We start from the raw sequence: 19,731 nt of genomic DNA on the forward strand, positions 1-19,731 counted from the left end.
AGTACCAGGATGATGCCTGACATCATCCAGAAATCTCCACTACAAGTCCAGGAAGTCATGTGAGGTCCTACGGGCGGGAAGAGGTTAAATAACATTTCTTTTGCTACCCACCTTGGCTTGATCACCGACTACGTTCCCTGCTTTCTCCTATACTGCTACCACCTGCTTGTGTACTGAACCTGGCCTGTTATTCCGACTTTATGCCTTACCCCAGATGGTGGCACTTATGTTGGCCTTACACGTGTCACATGATCCACCATTTGGTGAGACGTGGAAATCCTAGAACCTGCTTTACTGTACTTAAGGCTTGCCCAATCAGCTGCGTCCTGTAGAGTCTGGAACCAAATCCTGCTGTGGGAACGGGAAAATAAGCATCCTTGATGATAAACATCCACTGTAAGGAGATTATCAGGGGAATAAAGCTAGGGTTTCAGAAACGGGTCCAAAAATGTATTAACAAACCAGCAAGTCCCAGAAGCAGTTGCAGCTCACCAGGGCTGGGACATGGGGGGTGGCAGAAGGGACACAAGCCCTGGGCGCATTGATATGTGGAGGGGGCAGCTGCCTCAATAGCTGCTGGAGGGAGGATTCTGCTCTCTCCAATAGCAGCCTGCTGTGGGCTCCTGCTGAATCATAGCTCAGTCACAATGAGACCTTTATTCTGGTCTCCCCTTGTCATGTGACATGTCACATGACCAGAGAACAGGAAGGAAAAGCTGCCTTCTTTCCTAATTTGGAACACGTTAGCCCTAGACCTTCTGCTACTTCGCCCCCCAGATCCTGTTAGTTCCAAGCATCCCACAGAGCCTAGTTCTCCTCCATCCCCCACTGACATAGATGCCAGATCAGTCATCCTCAGACTGACACCACCAACGCAGGGGCATCACCCAACTGACAATTATGCAGCAACATTTTACCTCTTAGCAACCCCACTAACGCTGGGATATTTTCTCCTTTCAGTGACACCAACGACATAAAGGCGTTTTCTCCATACAGTGACAACCAGCGTAGGGACATATTTTCCTTCCAGTGACACCAAAGTAAAGAGATGTTTTTCTTCCAGTGACATCCCCGATGCAGGGACAATTTTTCCCTCCAATGACTAGGGATGCACTGATCCGACTTTTTTGGTCCCGATCCCCTGCTTTGTGAAATCGCCGATCCCGAGTCCGATCCGGAAGTACCGTTTTGTGAGCTTATAACAAAATAATACTTCTGGATCGGTATCGGCAGATACAACATTGTGCATTCAAAATCTAAAATGTCATTGGTTTAGTCTTTAAGAGGTTAAACTTCCCTCCTCCGACAGACGGAACGAAAAATATACATTGTAATCATTGTGTTTACTTAACTGGGAGAGTTGAAAGGCATTTGCAGGAGGCTCTTTTTTTTTTGACAGCTGTTCTCTGCTCCCTCACAAGCTATAAAGAGCAAAACCGGATCAGCTGTGGATCTGTTAATTTTACCGATCCACGATCCAGCTATTTTGCCCGTATCGGGGCTGTAACCGATCCGAATATCGGATCGGTGCATCCCTAGGGTGCATTCCTACCAATGACCCCAGTGATGCAGAGACATTTTTCCTTTCACTGATACCACCAGCGCAGAGACATTTTTCCTGTCACTGACACGGAAAACATTTTCCTTCCAGTGACACCACCGATGCAGAGAATTTTTTTTCCTTCCAGTGACACCACCGACACAAAAGCAATCTTTCCTTCCAGTGACACCGCCGACGCAGAGACACTTTTTCCCTCCAGTGACACCACCGACGCAGAGACACTTTTTCCCTCCAGTGACTCTACCAACACAAAAACATGCTTTCCTTCCAGTGATAGCGCAGACAGACATTTTTTAGTTCCAGTGACACCACAAACGCAGGGACATTTTTTCCTCTGCCACTATTGGACCCGTATTTGTCCTACGATATTAAACTCTGCTGATTGCTGCAATGCTCCTTCAACCCAGAAAGAGGGAGTAGGGAGAGGCAGTTTTCTATCTTGGCTCCGGGTCAATATTTTCCACTTCCAGACCGCGGCTTTTCTGGCACTTTTTGTTCATGTGTAACAGTCAGTAATTTTTGCTAGAAAATTACTTAAACCCCCCCCCCCCAAACATATATATATATATATATATATATATATATATATATTTATTTTTTTTTAATAAATTCTTTAGTGAAACATGAATTCATACAATAAGTGCCCGTTCACATGCAAGCGACGCTACTTGCAGGGGCGACCTCCGAGGTCGCGGTGCAAGCAGCACGCCGTGACCTTGGAGCGGCCGCCACGGACTTCATAACATTGAAGTCTATGGGGGTCGCCTCTGGGTCGCCCCAAAGAAGCTCCGGACCCTTTTTCTAAGTCGGAGCGACTTGTGTCGCTCCTATTAGAACGGGTCCGCAGCTTCCCTATGGAAGGCGACCTGCGGCGACCTGTGAGGCGACCAGGTCGCCTCACAGGTCGCCTTAGTGTGAACGGGGGCTTAAGTGAACAAAATGTATAAAAAAGAAACAGCACTCAATGAACAAATATACAAATCAAACATTATATATTTTTTAAAGCAGAGGCCCTAAAGAATAAATTGCATTTTGAATTTTATTGCAAAAAACACAATATATAACCCGATTTTATTTGTGAAATATAAAAAGATGTTTTTTTTTTTTTTACACTGGTTGCTTTAAATTTTTATTTTATTGCTGTTGTTTTATTTTTTATTACTGTTATTTTTTTTTTTATTTTATATCTGTCACAAGGCATGTAAACATCCTTGGGAAGCAATAGGAATGTGACAGATACTCTTTATGGAGTGATCTGGGGTCTATAAGACCTCAAATCCCTCCTCAGCACTTAAAAGCATTCAATTACACCCAGATGGGTGCTTTTGAACGCTTTTGGTCTTTGAAACTGGCGCCATTGACATTCGGTTAAAGCGGAAGTTATGTCAGGTCTTTGTTTCAGGGTTACCATAGCTGAGAGCCGATCAAAGCCGATTCGGTCTCTCCGACCAGCTGGCGGAAGCAGGACTCGCTTTGCGACTGGAGAGCCAGAGAAAGCCGCAGAAGGCAGCAAGGGGTATCGTCCCCTCCCCCAGTTTGTAAAAGCGATCCAGCGGCTAGTTCGCTTTATCAAGAGAGCCGACCGCCGGTACTCCGCAGCTGCAGGCATCATCCCTGTGCAACCACTCGAAGTCCAGCAACGTACCGGAAATGGTTATAATAATTACAATCGAACTAGGAAGTCAAACATTTTTGGGCTCACACGAGTCCAATAGTAACAGCAAAAAGTGCAGCGCCTTTTTTTTGCGTAAAATAAAAATAAGGAAGCCGTTTTTCACCTACCTGTCTGTAGCCGTGAACACAGCTGAGGCACCATCCTACCAATGAATACCGCTGGATGAATTTCAGCCAATGTTCCTGAAGCTTCAATGGCAGCCTGGCTACAAAAAAAAAACAGAACACAATTAGCCTTGAGATATGAAGTGGATGAAAAGATCAATATAAGAAGATGTACTCTTAAAACATAACTTCAAACAAGCCCCATAATGCCCCCCCCCCCCCATAAAGACAGCTCACGTCTGCTCTCTTTCCTTGTGCAGGACAACTGATCATGTCTCCGCCCCCTCCTGTAGATTTTTTGTAGTGGGTAAAGCCTTTCCGAGTACCCCTCCCACAGCTTTGCACTCTCTTGTGCAGGGTGACTGGTCTTGTCTCCACCCCCTCCTGTAGGTTTTTCTGTAGAGGGTGGAGCCTGAGCACCCCCCTCCCACAGCTTTGCACTCTCTTCTTGTGCAGGGTGACTAGTTATGGCTCCACCCCCTCCTGTAGGTTTTTTTCGTAGTGGGTAAAGACTGCAGAGAACCCCTCCCCCAGCTTTGCAATCGCTTGTGCAGAGTGACTGCTCTCGTCTCCACCCCCTCCTGTAGGTTTTTCTGTAGTGGGTGGAGCCTGAGCACCCCCTCCCACAGCTTTTCGCTCTTCTTTTGCAGGGTGACTGGTCTCATCTCTGTATAAATAATAAACAAGCAAAAAATTGGGGGAGCATACCCTGAACATGTATATCTAAAGCCGGTGCAGCTATGGACCAAGTGACATGTATATTAAGAAAGAATAGTGCACACATGCAAAAGAAATGACTATCAAATTGGAGACAATCCATAAATAAAAATGGGGATTTAGTCGCACCATATGGCCATATCGTGCTCAAGCCCACCACTGCATCAAAGTACCCCATTATCAGTGGGTCCTACACTATCCATGAAAAAGGGGTGAATCCAGCCTCTCTAACCCTGGGAGATAACGCTCCTTGCTGGGAAAGATGTGCTAATGCACTACAAGAGACTCCTCCTATATCTACTTGATAGTGGACACTGATAGAGTACAGGTGTGTGTGGGGGGTGGGGTGCTCAACCCCAGAAGTCTGGTCAGACCCCCTCCTGTAGGTTTTTCTGTAGTGGGAGGAGCCTGAGCAACCCCTCCCACAGCTTTGCGCTCTTCTTTTGCAGGGTGACTGGTCTCATCTCTGTATAAATGATGTGTCAGGGAAGAGGTTTTCACACTGGGGGTAATGTGTTCCCTTTTGTGCTTACTGTGTGTGGGGGGGGGGGGAATGGGTTGGACAGAGGCAGAGAGAGATCGGTGATTCATCTTAGCTGAATCACACGATCTTTCCCTGCCTCTCTGACAGAAGAGCCGCCTGCTTTGTTTACATAGACAGGCGGCTCTTCTGTCATTCTAGCCGACGATCGCGGGAGGCCGGCAGAGATCGAGACGGTCTGGCTCCCACTGTGTCTAATCACAGCGGGCGCTCGGGTCCGGCGGTGCAAACGGGCCACCGAAACCACGTGCACATGATCACGTAGATCGATGTGATTATGCGCAGCCAAGCCGCCCTGCCGCAGTTAATCTGCATGGGGTGGTCGGCAAGTGGTTACATTTTATTTCGTTTTTTTTTTTTTCAACATACTGCGACCAAAGCAATACAGTGTTACGACACTAATAATATTACTCTGGGGAAGTGATCAGGATTATTATTTTTTTTTTTTAACACAATGATTGCTTTTACTGGTGAATTTCATGGTTATAAATAACCATTTATGCTGAATGAAATTGATCCATTCAATGTTTACGATTGTGGTTAGCTGTGATCGGCCAAACTTAATCACAAGCTATAGATGGGCTGTGATTGGCCCTGTCTGTATCATGTGATCACCGTGACCAATCGCAATACTACATAGTGAAAGGCACGAATGAAAGCCGTCCGTTGTGTACAATTGTCATGTGATCTTCTGTGATTGGCCACCGCAATCACATGGCACAGGCAGCAGCCGTTACACTCAGTCATCCGCTGTGTCTGGGGTGCCAGCGAGGCGCGCTTGGGGAGGAAGTCATATGACGGCCATGCAGGATTGTTGAATGTCCTGCCGGCCATCATTTGTCTATAGCCCGGGCAAGAACTGGGTAAGGAAGAATTTGAATTAATCGAGCAATGTAGAAAAACTGCTAGCAAAATATGGGTTAGTCTTTTACATAGTAGAGCTGAGGAAAAGATGGTCATCATCCTAGGGTACTACTAATAGAACAAGGCATGCTGTTAGTGGGAGGGGCTATCCTGGGCTGGTCTACAGTTTCCAATACTCCTGTAAAGCGGCAGTGTATAACCCGATGATTAAAGACTTCCTGTGTTCCTCAATGGATGAGAAAAAAAAGTTTCAATGAAAGATGCAGTAAACACAAATGTACCAGCTCTGTGGGTCCGTCTCTTCTAAGATAAGAAGTGTCAGGTGTTCAACAACAAGATCGATATCACCAGCAGATAAGAAACCTACAGAGAAGAAGCAGAAGAAAGCCAATAAGCAAATATCAATTATTTTTAGAAACGTTAAGACATACCAAAATAGATATTTATCTTTTAGATAAAAACTGGGACGTTTAAAGCCAGACTGAACACTTCAGATTAGTGATCGACCGATATCAGTTTTTCATTGCCGATACCGATATTTTGGCCAATACATATTGGCCGATATTTTTGGACATTTAAAATTTTGCAAAACAAACACAAATTTCGACACCAATCTGTTACTGAACATGTAAAACTTTATTTATTAACATTGTTAACATTAAGGGCTCGTTCTTCACACCTTAACTGCATGAGAACTGATAGGAAAACTACATTTGCAGGGACATTTGGTTTCACATCATTCTGATTGTGCATTAATGCATAATAAAGTGCTGCAGTAGTGCACTCAATCACTGCAATCATTTTAAATCACTACAGCAGTGCAAAACTGCTAGAAAAAAAGCTAGACAACACAACAGCTACACAGTGGATTGGGCTGGAGTCAGTGGACTACCTCTGCAGTATGGCACTCACTACAACTACTGCAGTCAGTGCTAAACTGCTAGGAAAAAAAGCTAGGCATGTGTTGCCGATAATCGGTCGATCTCTACTTCAGATGCAACAAAAATTAAAGGTGAGCAATGCCTTACACTTACGCTTTCCTTCTAAAGCAGACACAGCCCATGTAGAAAAGCCTGTGCCTGGCCAGCAGCTGCAGAGAAGCATCCTGGCTCTGTGTGGAAGCAGTGGTCTTTCTGCAGAGGACTGACATGCCCCCTTTATACCATGCTCTCCATTGAATAGAGATCTCTGGCTTACCTGGGGGTGTGTCTCTGATCTCTGCAAAGTGACCACAGAGCTTCCATACATTCCATTCCTTCTTCTGTAGCATGCTGACGGGAGGGCAGGCATTTCCACTCCTGACTGTAATACTTTGCACACCGTTTCAAAAAATACTTCACAAACGAAGAGGTAGGGAATAGGGAAGAGACTTTGTGATATCCCCCCCCCCCCAAAAAAAAATGATTATTAATAATAATTAAAAAAAAAAAAAAAATATATATATATATATATATATATGCATGTATATACACACACACACATATATATATATATATATATATGACACTAATACTGATAAAAAGGCACATATTTATTAAAGTAGACATTAAATAACCCCAAGAAACACTCTAGGGGAAAATTTGAAAACCATAATAATAGCATAAAAATACCACATCACTTAAACAGTAAATAGTGATGAACTATAACGTGGGAAGTGATAATTCTGATTGCATAAATCCAGAACCCCAACGCGTTTCGAATTAACAAGTCTTCCTCAGGGGGTGGATTGTTAGCATATCAGAAGGAACTCTAGAATATATACATAGGTAAGTACACGTATATAAGGTATAACAATTTATTTAACATAGTTACATAGTTTGTGAGGTTGAAAAAAGACCTCAGTCCATCCAGCTCAACCTATGATGTGTGTGTGTTTGCTGTTAACCGTACATTGTATACCCCTGTATGTTGTACATTGTATACCCCTGTATGCTGTACATTGTGTACCCCTGTATGTTGTACATTGTATACCCCTGTATGTTGTACATTGTATACCCCTGTATGTTGTACATTGTATACCCCTGTATGTTGTACATTGTATACCCCTGTATGTTGTACATTGTATACCCCTCTATGTTGTACATTGTATACCCCTATATGTTGTACATTGTATACCCCTCTATGTTGTACATTGTATACCCCTCTATGTTGTACATTGTATACCCCTCTATGTTGTACATTGTATACCCCTCTATGTTGTACATTGTATACCCCTCTATGTTGTACATTGTATACCCCTCTATGTTGTACATTGTATACCCCTGTATGTTGTACATTGTATACCCCTGTATGTTGTACATTGTATACCCCTGTATGTTGTACATTGTATACCCCTGTATGTTGTACATTGTATACCCCTGTATGTTGTACATTGTATACCCCTGTATGTTGTGGTCTTTAAGGTGCCATCTAATAGTTTTTTGAAACTATCGATGCTCCCTGCTGATACCGCTGCTTGTGGAAGAGAGTTGTCACACCCTGATAGAAAGGTATTTGACTTACATGATCAAAATGAATAGAAAACATCTCACATTATGCTGGAGGTCCATGGACAAGACAGACAAGGATGCCATGCACCCAAAACGCAAGGTATATAAACCAGTCTGGCCCTGAGGGCACACTAACAGGCCAGGTTTGCAAGAAAACTGAAATACATCACAAGTGATATAATTTTCTGCTCAGCGATTGCAGTATTCTAGTATGCATCTCCCCAAGGTAATACTTAAAATCTGTCCTGCCAGTGTGCCCTGAGGACCGGAGTTGAGAAACATGGATATAAACAAATCAACCTGAAGGACTTAGCGTGTGCCTAGCAAAAGAAATAGTAAATATACGTATAGGGGAAAATGTGTAAATATAAATGTAAAAATAAACTGTAAATAATATATGGTGAGTTCATGTGTATCCACGAACAAGCCACAAAAAATCATGGTAAATACCGTAAAACGACTCCTTTGAAGCTGGGTCTATAGTAGACACAACACAGAGCCTCAGAATAAAGGGATGATCTCTCTGCTATAGTGGGAAGACAAGTCTATGGTCAGCCCCACAGATCTATAAAAGACAAAAAGGGAGGAATTTTTTGACTTACAGTAAAATCCATTTCTCTGATGTTCATTGACAGACACAGCTCTTGGTATTTATAACCATTGGGTTATACTGCCCCCTACAGGAGTAGGACACTAGACAGAAAAAGAATCTGGCTACACCTATGGGCAGTCCCATGGGGTATACTCCCTCTCTCTGGTATAGGCACTCATTTTTGTTACAAGTGTGTCAGAAGAATTACAACTCCACAGAGGGGTGGGAGCTGTGTCCATCAATGAACATTAGAGAAATAGATTTTACGGTAAGTCAAAAATGCTATTTTCTCACAGAGTTCATATAGTGATCTCCAGATAGTCCACCAGAGCATAGGGAGACTCGGCTCGCAGAAGGAGATCATCCAAGTAGCCCAGTACCACGATCCCTCCTTGGGGTAGTAAGACTAGCACCGGGGCTAACAGTTTTGTGAAGACCCGAGGAGCAGAGGTGAGAGCAAAGGGTAACGCCACAAACTGATAATACTCCTCTCCCACAGCAAAGCAGTGAAAACGCTGGTGACTGGCACATATTGTAAAGTGAAGGTAGGCACCCTTGATATCAATAGAGGCAAGAAAATCCCCCTGACGCAGGGATGCCACCACCCTTGGAAAGGACTATATTCTGAACTTCTGTACCCGCACAAAGCAGTTTAGCACCTTGAGATCCAGGATTGAGTGCACTTTGCCTTCCTTCTTGGGCACTGAGAACAGGTTTGAGTAAAAACCCTGAAAATATTCTGATGTCGGAACCGGGACAATCACCCCTTGAAGTGACAGGTCTTGTACCGCCCCAAACAGGAGCTGTAATGCGATCTGGGGACAGGCGAAAGTTGTAAGGAAAAAAACATTGCTGGGGGACAAGAGCAAAACTCGATCTTGTAGCCGGACCAAATGACTTTGTGGACCCACTTGTCTTGCACTAGGGAAGTCCACAGGTCCGGAAAATAGCAAAGACATCCCCCACTCCTGATACAGGTGAGGGCGCAACTTCATGCTAAAGGAGCCTTGTCCACGGGTCTGCAGAAGACCGGTCTTGGCTTGCAAGACCAGGTTTGTTTGGATCCTCCTGAAGAGGCCCTGAAAGGCATTGAGCCCTTGTCAGTGTACCCTGAGGGATGAAAAAACTTCTTATGAGCTGAGAAGGAAGGCCCACGTTTACGACAAGGTTCCTTGCCCTTAGTAGCCTGCGGAAGAAAAGTAATCTTTCCCCCTGTAAAACCTTTAACCACTTTACCACTGAGCCTATTTTTGACACTTTCTGTTTACAAGTTTAAACCAGTATTTTTTGCTAGAAAACTACTTAAAACCCCCAAACATTATATATATTTTTTTAGCAAAGACTCTGGAGAATAAAATGTCGGTCATTGCAAAATTTTTTGTCACGCGGTATTTGCGCAGCGCTCTTTAAAACGCCATTTTTTTGGAAAAAAAATTGAAAAATCACATTTCACTGCATTTAAAAAATACTAAACAGTAAAGTTAGCCCATTTTTTTTGTATATTGTGAAAGATGATGTCACGCCGAGTAAATAGATACCGAACATGTTACGATTTAAAATTGCGCCCCCCCCCCCCCGTGGGATGGCGACAAACTACGGTCAATAGAGATCTCAATCTGCGACGTTTTAAATTTATTTAACGGTTACCAGTTTAGAGTTAGAGTGTAGCTCTTTTTCTTAAGTTATTGCCCACGCTCTGGCGATCGCGGCGATACCTCACATGTGTGGTTTGAACAGCGATTTCATTCGCGGCTCAACTTGCGTATACGTTTTTTTTTTGTGACGGGGGGCGGCTAAATTTTTATTTTTTTTCCTATTTATTTTTTCTTTTACCTTTATTACAGGTTTTTAAAAAAAAAATAAAAATCTGATCACTTTTATTGCTGTCACAAGCAATGTAAACATCCCTTGTGACACCAATATGTAGTGACACGTACACTAAAAGACCCTAGACCCCTCCACTACACGCCTCCGGGTTACGTCATCGGAGACCCGATCGATGCCGTTTCCGGCATTCATCAGGACTCCATCCAGCCGGCGGACGTGCCAGCTGGGTGCTCGGGGCTCCCGGTGGGACGGGAGCCCCGAGCAAAGCCACGGAAGGCGGCGGGAGAGGGGGGGGGACGTCCCCTCCCGCCCCCCCCGGGTAACGATCGAGCGGCTCCCGAGCCGCATCGGTCGTTACCGAAGGAAAGCCGACCGTCAGGTTCAAACCACGGTAGCTAGAGGCATCATCCCGGTATAACCCCGCAAAGTCAGCCGACGTAGATCCAGGTGGCTAGACGTTAAGTGGTTAATGATGTCATCCAGGGTAGCTCCAAACAGGCGATCTTCTTGGAAAGGAAGTTCAGTCAAGGCCTTTTCTTTTTTACGTCTGGTCCACAGACCAGCATTTGAGCCAAAAGACACGTCGAAGGACCACCACCAAAACAGAGAGACGAGCCATTAGGGGAGCCGCATCCAAAGAGGCATCACAGATAAACTGCAGCCCCTGGAACAGCTGATCCGCCCAGCTTGGCCTAGGCAGGGAGAGCTGTTCCCCCTCTAGGTCACGGCATAATAGCTTAGCTCGGTCAGTTTGTGACACTGGGGCAATGGTGAATACCGGCCTCATTTCCGAATCAGCCAGAGTGAACATATGGCAGGCCACAGCCTACACTTTCTGGTCAGCCGGACCCTTAAGACCGGGGACTCTTCAACCAGAATCATGGTTGCCTTGTTTAATCTGGAAAATGGAGGGATCACCACTGGCTGCACAGTCCATTTCTTATGAAGGGACTCCTCATAGGGGTAACACCTAGAAAAGCGCTTAGGAACTCCCAAGGGGACGCTTTGGTCGCCCCCACTCTTTAGCGACAATGCTGTCAAAATAGGCGGGGAAAGGAAATACCTTTGCCACTCTGGATGGCTTGTGGGTGCCAAAGGGTACCTGCGCCTCCGTCGCAGCTTCAGCTGCGTCCTCCATTTTCAGGGTCTCACGCACAGACACAATCAGTGCATCCACCAGCGCTTTTTCATGCGCGGTCACAGACATGCAGGAATCCTCCTCACTCTGAGGATTCCAGGCGCGTGGTTGCAGACCCAGCAGGGTGACCCAGGTCCGCGGCGGCTGAAACAGATTTAGGAACTGATGAGAAATAGGAGGCAGGGGAAGGCGGGGGACGCTTTTTGCTAGCCAGTCGCCCGCAAGCCACCTCCACCTGGGACACAGGGGAATCCAGGACTGCCATCAGTGCATGGATGGATGGTTGGAAGCTGTGGCAAAAGTGGTGGCTGCTGGGTTTATTGGAGACAACTGTCATCTATCCCGCCGTGAGCTCGGAGTGGTGAGCTTAGTTGGAAGGGACGTCGGCGCCGAGCAGGGCGTACACACGACATAGTCACAGCCCGGAACCAGAAATTCCATGGCCGCCATCTGGAATAAGGGCAGCTCAGAAGGGAGAAGACAGCCCCAACACATGTAGAGACCAGCAGGAGGAATTTTTCCAGCCACCTTGCAGGGGAGGGGAGATGAACCAAAAGGGACATGTGCACAACCACAGTTGGGAACTCTACATTTTGGCACCCATTTCCCCTTCTGAGATTGGCCCGCATGGACACATGATGGGGCTAATCTCTCCATATATACTGCTTGGTGTACAGTGCCCTCTTCGTTGCTGCGAGATTACTGTGAGGACCTGTAGCATTAGGCTGCACTGATCTGTACTTTGGTGTGACAGACCTGTACTGGTAAGATCTGCATCCAAACATTTACGTTTTTGGCATACTGATACAGTTTTTATAAAATTCCTGATTTTTTTGAGGTCCCTCCCTTTGTCTTTTGTAGATCTGTTGGGGTGACCATAGACTGTCCCCACCTCGCTATAGCAGAGAGATCAGCCCTTTATTCTGAGACTCTGTGTTGTGTCTACTATAGACCCAGCTACAAAAGGAGTTGTTCTCATTTACCATGATAATTTGTGGCTTGTTCATGGATACACATGAACTCACCATATATTATACAGTTTATTCTTACATTTATAATTACACATTTTCCCCTATACGTATATTTACTATTTCTTTTGCTAGGCACACACCAAGTCCTTCAGGTTGATTTGTTTCTATCTCCTGTGTTTTGGGACCCAGTGCTTTGAGTGAATGGCATCCTTGTGTGTCTTTGTCCATGGACCTCCAGCATAATGCGAGAGGTTTTGTATGGATTTTCGAAGTTTAATACATTTCTATCAGGGTGTGGCATGCTAAATCAATTATTGTACCTTATGTATGTGTACTTGCCTATGTATGTATTCTGTAGTTTCTTCTGATACGCGAACAATCACCACCCCCTGAAGAAGACTTGTTAAGCCGAAACGCTTCAGGCCTCTGGATTTATGCAATCAGGATCATCACGTCTCGCTATATAATTCATCACTATTTACTGTTCAAATGACATGTGGTATTTTTATGCTATCATTATTATGATGTTTTCCAATTTTCCCCTATAGTTTTTGTCTTGGGGTTATTTTTCTTTTAATCAAACAGGTGCTTTATTGGGAAAAAAAATACAATAGAACGAACAGAGTAAAGTAAAAGCAAAAGCCATGGGAATACAGCTAACCATGTGGTTACAAAATATAAATGGGTACATAAAACATTGTTAGCAGGTGCAAGAAATACATAACCAGATTATTGTCGGATCCCCGCTATCAAACGTGGATATAAAAATGGTGCAAAAGACGTGGTTGAACGGCATTTCAGGGCTCAGATGCACGTCTCCGGAGCCTGCAGCCATCGGTCTCATATTTTATTGAATTTGGCGGAACAGCCACACTGAACCTAGATGAGCCTTTTGTAGGGTAGCGTATTATTTACCTCTCAGAGCCAGTCATGTAGTGTGGGGGGTTTGTCCCGCATTAACTAGCGTGCTATCATCTTCCTAGCAAGAAATAATGTCTCATGCAAGAAAAGGGTAGTGAATTTGTCTACACTGGTGTCGGGGAAGATCCCTAATAAGCACGGCTTTGGGAACAGCGATAAGGGGGAACCCATTGTGTCATGTAAGAATTTGACAACCTGCGCCCAAATATCCCTGCAGTTCTGGGCAGCTCCAGAGTAGGTGGTAGAAAGTTCCTCGGTCTAGTTGGCACATGAATAGTAGTAGGACATATATTAAACGAAAAAAAGAATATCTGGAACAGTAAAGGGAAAGCATACTCTACAAACCTTGATGTGTGGAGAGCACTGTCATAGCCTTTACTGCCACCAGGTGGAGCTGTGCACTGGGATCCGTTACAGCAGAGAACACCATGCTGCACAAGGCTTCTCTGAAACTCTGCAAACCATTTCCATCTGTTAGAATAGAAAGAAAACCAGAGTAAGAACATGCACCAAACACTGCCCACCGCGTACCTTCTACATTACTCATGTCTTTTGCCAAATATATCCAGCATGAGAGTCCCTCATTCCGTAAAGTAAATATTCTGTGTTTTCACCAGTGCACTGTCATGACCCTTTGTATCAAATTTACTTACAATCCTTATTTGTGAGATACAACATTTGTAAGGGTTCATGTACACAGGGCAGTTGAAAATAATCCATCAATGAACATTAAAGGATTAAATGTGTCCCTAGGGGGTGTTTTCTAACTATGGGGGGGGGGGGGAATGTATTTACTGAATGAACACAGGGACCAGTGTTCATAAATAAGAGGATCCCTGTGTTCATTACTGACAGAACAGCGGTCTGCTGTGTTTAGAACGGTAGACCACTGTTCTGTCTCCACGGGGAGCGATCGGGGGTCCCCGGCGGCAATCGCGGCTACCAGACCCACTGATTGGCTCCCCCCTGTGGCGAATGGGCACGTGTGCCCCCACACTCACGGTCCTGTGAAGTGAAGCACAGTTAAGATGTTTCGCGGAGCAAAGCCAACCTGCCACAGTAAATGGAGGTCGGCAAGTGGTTAAAAACGCTTATAAACAGAAACACGCATAAACGCAGTTTACCGCGGTTACAAGCATTTGGCGTTTGAAGTGCTGGTAAAATACAGCCCTGAACGGGATTTGTCTGCTTTCACAAAAATGCTTGTAACCTCAACTGCCTCTCTAAATGACTGAGTGTACATGTACACATAGGATAACAGAGGAGAGTTCAGGGGCTGCTGAAAAAAAAATGCCCAACTGCTCCTAAACTTCAGTTTAGCAGCTGTAGTGTAGATGAGGCCTAAAGTGTTTTTGCGCCGAGCACCTGCATAGCTCAGCCAATCCTTATGTGGATCCTGCACTGATCCTTGATCATTTTTTACATTTTCCCACACATTAACCACTTCCCTCAAACAGACATACCTGTTAATGCTGGCGGTCGGCTTTCTTGTGATAACAACCAATGCCGCTCAGCAGCCGCTCGGCCGTAAAAAGGAGCGGGAGGGGATGTACAGCCCCCCCCCCGCGCTTCGCCTGGGTCTACCAACCCACCAGTGCCGACCAAGCCGGATTCAGCTTCATTCGGGTCTCGGATGCAGTAACCCAGAAGCGACGTCACTTCCAGTTTACTCGGCTGCCAATGGCGTCGGTTAACCAGTTGCCGACTACACGCCGCCTTTTTGCTGCGGCAGTGTGGCTCTTCCAGGCAAACCCGACGACAGTTGCACACCTGCAGCTAGGGGGCGAGTGCGCGCTCCCATCCCCGCTCGTCAGCGGAGAAAGCCGATGCATGGGGCAGGCGGCTCTGATTGCTGCCAGACACCCGCGATCGCTCCCCACTGAGAGAGAAGAACGGTCAGCTGTTCTCCCTGGTATGAAAACAGCTCATGTGATCCTTCTATATAGGAACACAGGTCTCTATGGTCATTCCACAAGCCACGCTCCCCCCATAGTTAGAAACACACCCCTAGGTACACATTTAACCCCTTGATCACCCATATTGTTAACCCCTTCCCTGACAGTGTCATTATTACAGTAACAGTGCATGTTTTTAGCACTGATTACTGTAGTACATGGTTACATAATTTGTGAGGTTGAAAAAAGACATCAGCCCATCCAGTTCAACCTGTGTGCGCGTGTGTTTTGTGTTTGTAGTAATGTCACTGGTCCCCCCAAAAAAGTGTCAAAAATGTCAGTTAGGGGTCTGATCTGTCTACCACAATGTCACAGTCCCGCAAAAAATCGCAGATCACCGCCATTACTAGTAAAAAAAGAAAAAAAAAAAAAAAAAGAAAAAATTACATAAATCTTTCCCTTAGGTTTGTAGACGCGATAACTTTTGCGCTAACCAATCGAAATACGCTTATTGCAATTTTTTTTTAACCAAAAATATGTAGCGGAAAACAAATTGGCCTAAAATGTTAAAAAATTTAGATTTTTTAATTTTTTTTTGGGGAATGTTATATAGCAGAATGTGACAAATATTGTTTTTTTATTTTCAGAATTGTCGCTCTTTTTTTGTTTATAGCACAAAAAAATAAAAATTGCAGAGGTGATCAAATACCACCAAAAGAAAGCTCTATTTGTGGGGAAAAAAAAGGACATCAATTTAATTTGGGTACAGCGTCACACGACCGCGCAATTGTCCATTAAAATAGCGCAGTGCCGAATCGCAAAATAGGCCCTGGTCTTTGAGCAGCCAAATCCTCCTGGGCTTAAGTGGTTAAACAAGCTGTTGCTTATTTTACAGAGATGTAGAATCAACTAGAGCAGGGGTAGGCAAATTTCAGCACTCCAGCTGTTGCAGAACTAAAAGTCCCATGAGGCATCGCAATACGGATAGCTCCAAGCATGACTGCCAGAGGCAAAGGCATGGTGGGACTTGTAGCTCCATAACAGCTGGAGGGCCGTAGTTTGCCCATTCATGAACCAGAGGAGAATAAAACCTCAGAAACCTACCTTCCTCAAACAGCCATTTACTCTGCAGCTTAAGGAATCCCAGGGTCATCTCCAGTATGGTCCTTCGATGGCTGCTCTAAAATCAAACAAAGGAAATGAAAGGAAAAAAGAGTCATAAATGTAACAAAGAAATAGAATCAGCGTGGAAGGATATATCTAAAATCACACTGGATCATGGCGGCAGGCCATGGGTAAGCTTGGCTCATGGCGGCAACGAGCTACACTCCAGTGATCCATAGGAGGAGTACAGCCAAGCGAGCTTTGACTGTAGTTCTCCTTTAACCACTTGCCGACCGCAGCCCGACTATATACGGCGGCGGTCAGCCCCTCCCAGGCAAAGTGACGTACCGGTACGTCACTAGCCTGGGAGCCAATAGGAGGCGAGCGTGTGCCACCGGAGGCACACTCCCGCCCACGCTCGTACCCGAAGAAGCCGGCGCGTGTGACCGGCGGACCCGATGTCCGCCGGTCACTCGGCGATCGTCGGGTGGAGAGGGAGAAAGGCAGGCGGGCTAGTGTAAACAAAGCCGCCTGTCATTCTGCCCTGTGTAACAGCACAGATCATACAGTCCTGCTATGTAGGACCTTAGATCTGTGCTGTTACATACAAAGCCACATCCAATCACAGTAAGAAACACACCCCTGGGGACACACTTAACCCCTCCCTCTCCAATAAAGTTAACCCCTTCCCTGCCAGTGTCATTTTTACAGTAACAGTGCATATGTATAGCACTGATTACTGTAGTAACGTCACTGGTACCCCCAAAAGTGTCAAAAATGTCAGTCAAGGGTCCGATCTGTCCGCCGCAATGTCGCAGTCGCGCTAAAAAAAAAAAAAAAAAAAAATCACAGATCGCCGCCATTACTCGTTAAAAAAAAAAACAATAAAAATGACAAAATTCTTTCCCTTTGTTAGTAAACGCAATAACTTTTGCGCAAACCAATCAAAATACGCTTTTTGCGATTTTTTTTTACCAAAAATATGTAGCACATAACAAATTGGCCTAAAATGTTAAAAAATGTTGATTTTTACATTTTTTTGGGGGGAATTTCATATAAAAAAAATGTGAAAAATATTGTTATTTTTGCAAAATTGTCGCTCTTTTTTTGTTTATAGTGCAAAAAGTAAAAATCGCACAGGTGATCAAATACCACCAAAATAAAGCTCTGTTTGTGGGGAAAAAAAGGACGTCAAATTCGTTTGGGTACAGCGTCGCACGACCGCGCAATTGTCCGTTAAAGTCACGCAGTGCGGAATCGCAAAATAGGGCCTGGTCAGGAAGGGGGTAAAATCTTCCGGGGCTTAAGTGGTTAAAGGCAAAAAAACACACAACAAAACATGTCATATTTACCTCCTCTGTGTGGTTGGTTTTGCGCAGAGCAGCCTGGATCCTCCTCGCCTCCGGTCCCTCGCCGGCGCTCCTGACCCCTCCCTCCTGTTGAGTGCCATCAGAGAAAGGAGCTTGCAATGGGGGCACCCAAGCAAGCGCGCTCCTGAGCTTATTCAGACTCAGCCTCGCCCCCTCTCTCTCTCTCCTCATTGGCTGTCTGGCTGTGATTGAAAGCAGTGGGAGCAATTGTCTCAGCCAAAGAGGCGGGAGAGCCCCCAGAGAGCCGATGCCCTGGATCAAGAAGGGGCTCAGGTAAGTATTGGGGGGACAGAGGACGTTTTTTACCTTCATGCACAGAATGCACTTTTTCAGCCTTTAGAACCACTTAAATGTAACTCACATACTACTGTAGATAAAAGTCAGAAGTCAATATGATTATTCCCTGACATGCAGCCCCATGAACAAGCGACTAAAATGTAATAGTGACAGCGGACATCCCTTTATTTTTAAGTAAAAATAAAATCCACACAGCAATCTTTTTTCAAAATAAAGCACAAATTCACAAAGCAAAAAGAAAAATTGACCAAAAAGGAGAAATCAAATAACCAAACTTTAAGGTGGTTGTAAACCCTTCATATACCCAGCGAAGTGACTGGATGCATGGAGATTAACCACTTCCATACCGGGCACTTTCACCCCCTTCCTGCCCAGGCCAATTTTCAGGCCTTTAGCATTGTTACATTTTGAATGACAATTGCGCGGTCATGCAACGCTGTACCTAAACCAAATTTATGTCATTTTTCCCCACAAATAGAGCTTTCTTTTGGTGGTATTTGATCATCACAAGGTTTTTTTTTTTTTTTTTGCTATACAAATAAAAAAAAAAAAAAAAAAATACGTTTTTTGTTTAGGTTATAAAATGTTGTCAATAGCGAAGTTTTTTCTTGCACTGATGAGGAGGCACTGATGAGGAGTCACTAATATGCAGCACTGATGGGTAGCACTGATATGCAGCATTGGTGGGCATTGATAGGCTGCACTGATGGGCAATAATGGGCACTGGTGGGCAGTACTGATAAATGCCAATGATGGGCACTGGTGGGCGGCACTGATAGATGGCAATGATGGGCGGCACTGATAGATGGCAATGATGGGCGGCACTGTTAGATGGCAATGATGGGCAGCTCTGATGAGGAGGGCGCTGAAAGGGTCCCTGAGCCCTGATTGGCATCCCTGGTGGCCATGGTTGGGCATCGCTGGTGGCTCTAGTGCAGTGATGGCGAACCTTGGCACCCCAGATGTTTTGTAACTACATTTCCCATGATGCTCAAATACACTGCAGAGTGCATGTGCATCATGGGAAATATAGTTTCAAAACATCTGGGGTGCCAAGGTTCACCATCACTGCCCTAGTGGCATCCCCCAAGGGTCTGCACTGGTAATCAATGCTCTGATTACCAGCACAGACCCCCCCCCCCGCGTCAGGAGAGCCGCCGATCGGCTCCTCTACTCGTGCCTCTCAGGCACGAACTGAGGAAAGCCGATCAATGGCTCTTCCTATTTACTATGTGACCAGCTGTGATTGGACACAGGCTGACACATGGTAAAGAGCCTACGTCATAGGCTCTTTACCAAGATCGGAGATAGGGTGTGTCCGAGTGATACCGAACCCCCGATCGCCACTCTGCTGGACGTCATATGACGGCCAGTCAGGATAGAGCGACCACTTCCCAGCCGTCATTTTGCTATATGACGGGCGGGAAGTGGTTAAACCAATCACGCTACATATGTTGTAACTGTATATCTGCAGTCGTCTCTTCTCTACAGCTATTCAAAGTGCAGAAGTTATACAGCTTATCTGAGCTTTCAAAAAGCAGGGGGCGGGAAGGTGAAGTTACACTCTGCAGAGCTCATTGGAGGGAATAAACACCCCCTGCACACAGGAACAGAGCTGACACTGTCAATCACAGGCTGTGTGCTGAAGCTCCCTCCCCAGTCACC

The 19,731-nt window shown here is 45.3% G+C and overlaps 1 protein-coding gene across 1 annotated transcript in view; it reads right to left on the reverse strand.

The window, feature by feature from the left end:
* MMS19 (MMS19 homolog, cytosolic iron-sulfur assembly component) overlaps window positions 1-19,731 on the reverse strand; it is a 125,401-nt gene that overhangs the window by 43,225 nt on the left and 62,445 nt on the right. Inside the window, exons 14-17 of the mRNA XM_082269260.1 lie at window positions 16,400-16,475; window positions 13,746-13,871; window positions 5,744-5,825; window positions 3,344-3,441 (exon numbers count right to left, since the gene is read on the reverse strand). Of these exons, the coding sequence (XP_082125386.1) occupies window positions 3,344-3,441; window positions 5,744-5,825; window positions 13,746-13,871; window positions 16,400-16,475 (382 nt within the window). The remainder of the gene's footprint in view (window positions 1-3,343; window positions 3,442-5,743; window positions 5,826-13,745; window positions 13,872-16,399; window positions 16,476-19,731) is intronic.

Source organism: Pelophylax lessonae, assembly GCF_965119305.1.
Source record: "Pelophylax lessonae genome assembly, chromosome: 9".
Classification (NCBI taxonomy): Eukaryota; Metazoa; Chordata; class Amphibia; order Anura; family Ranidae; genus Pelophylax; species Pelophylax lessonae.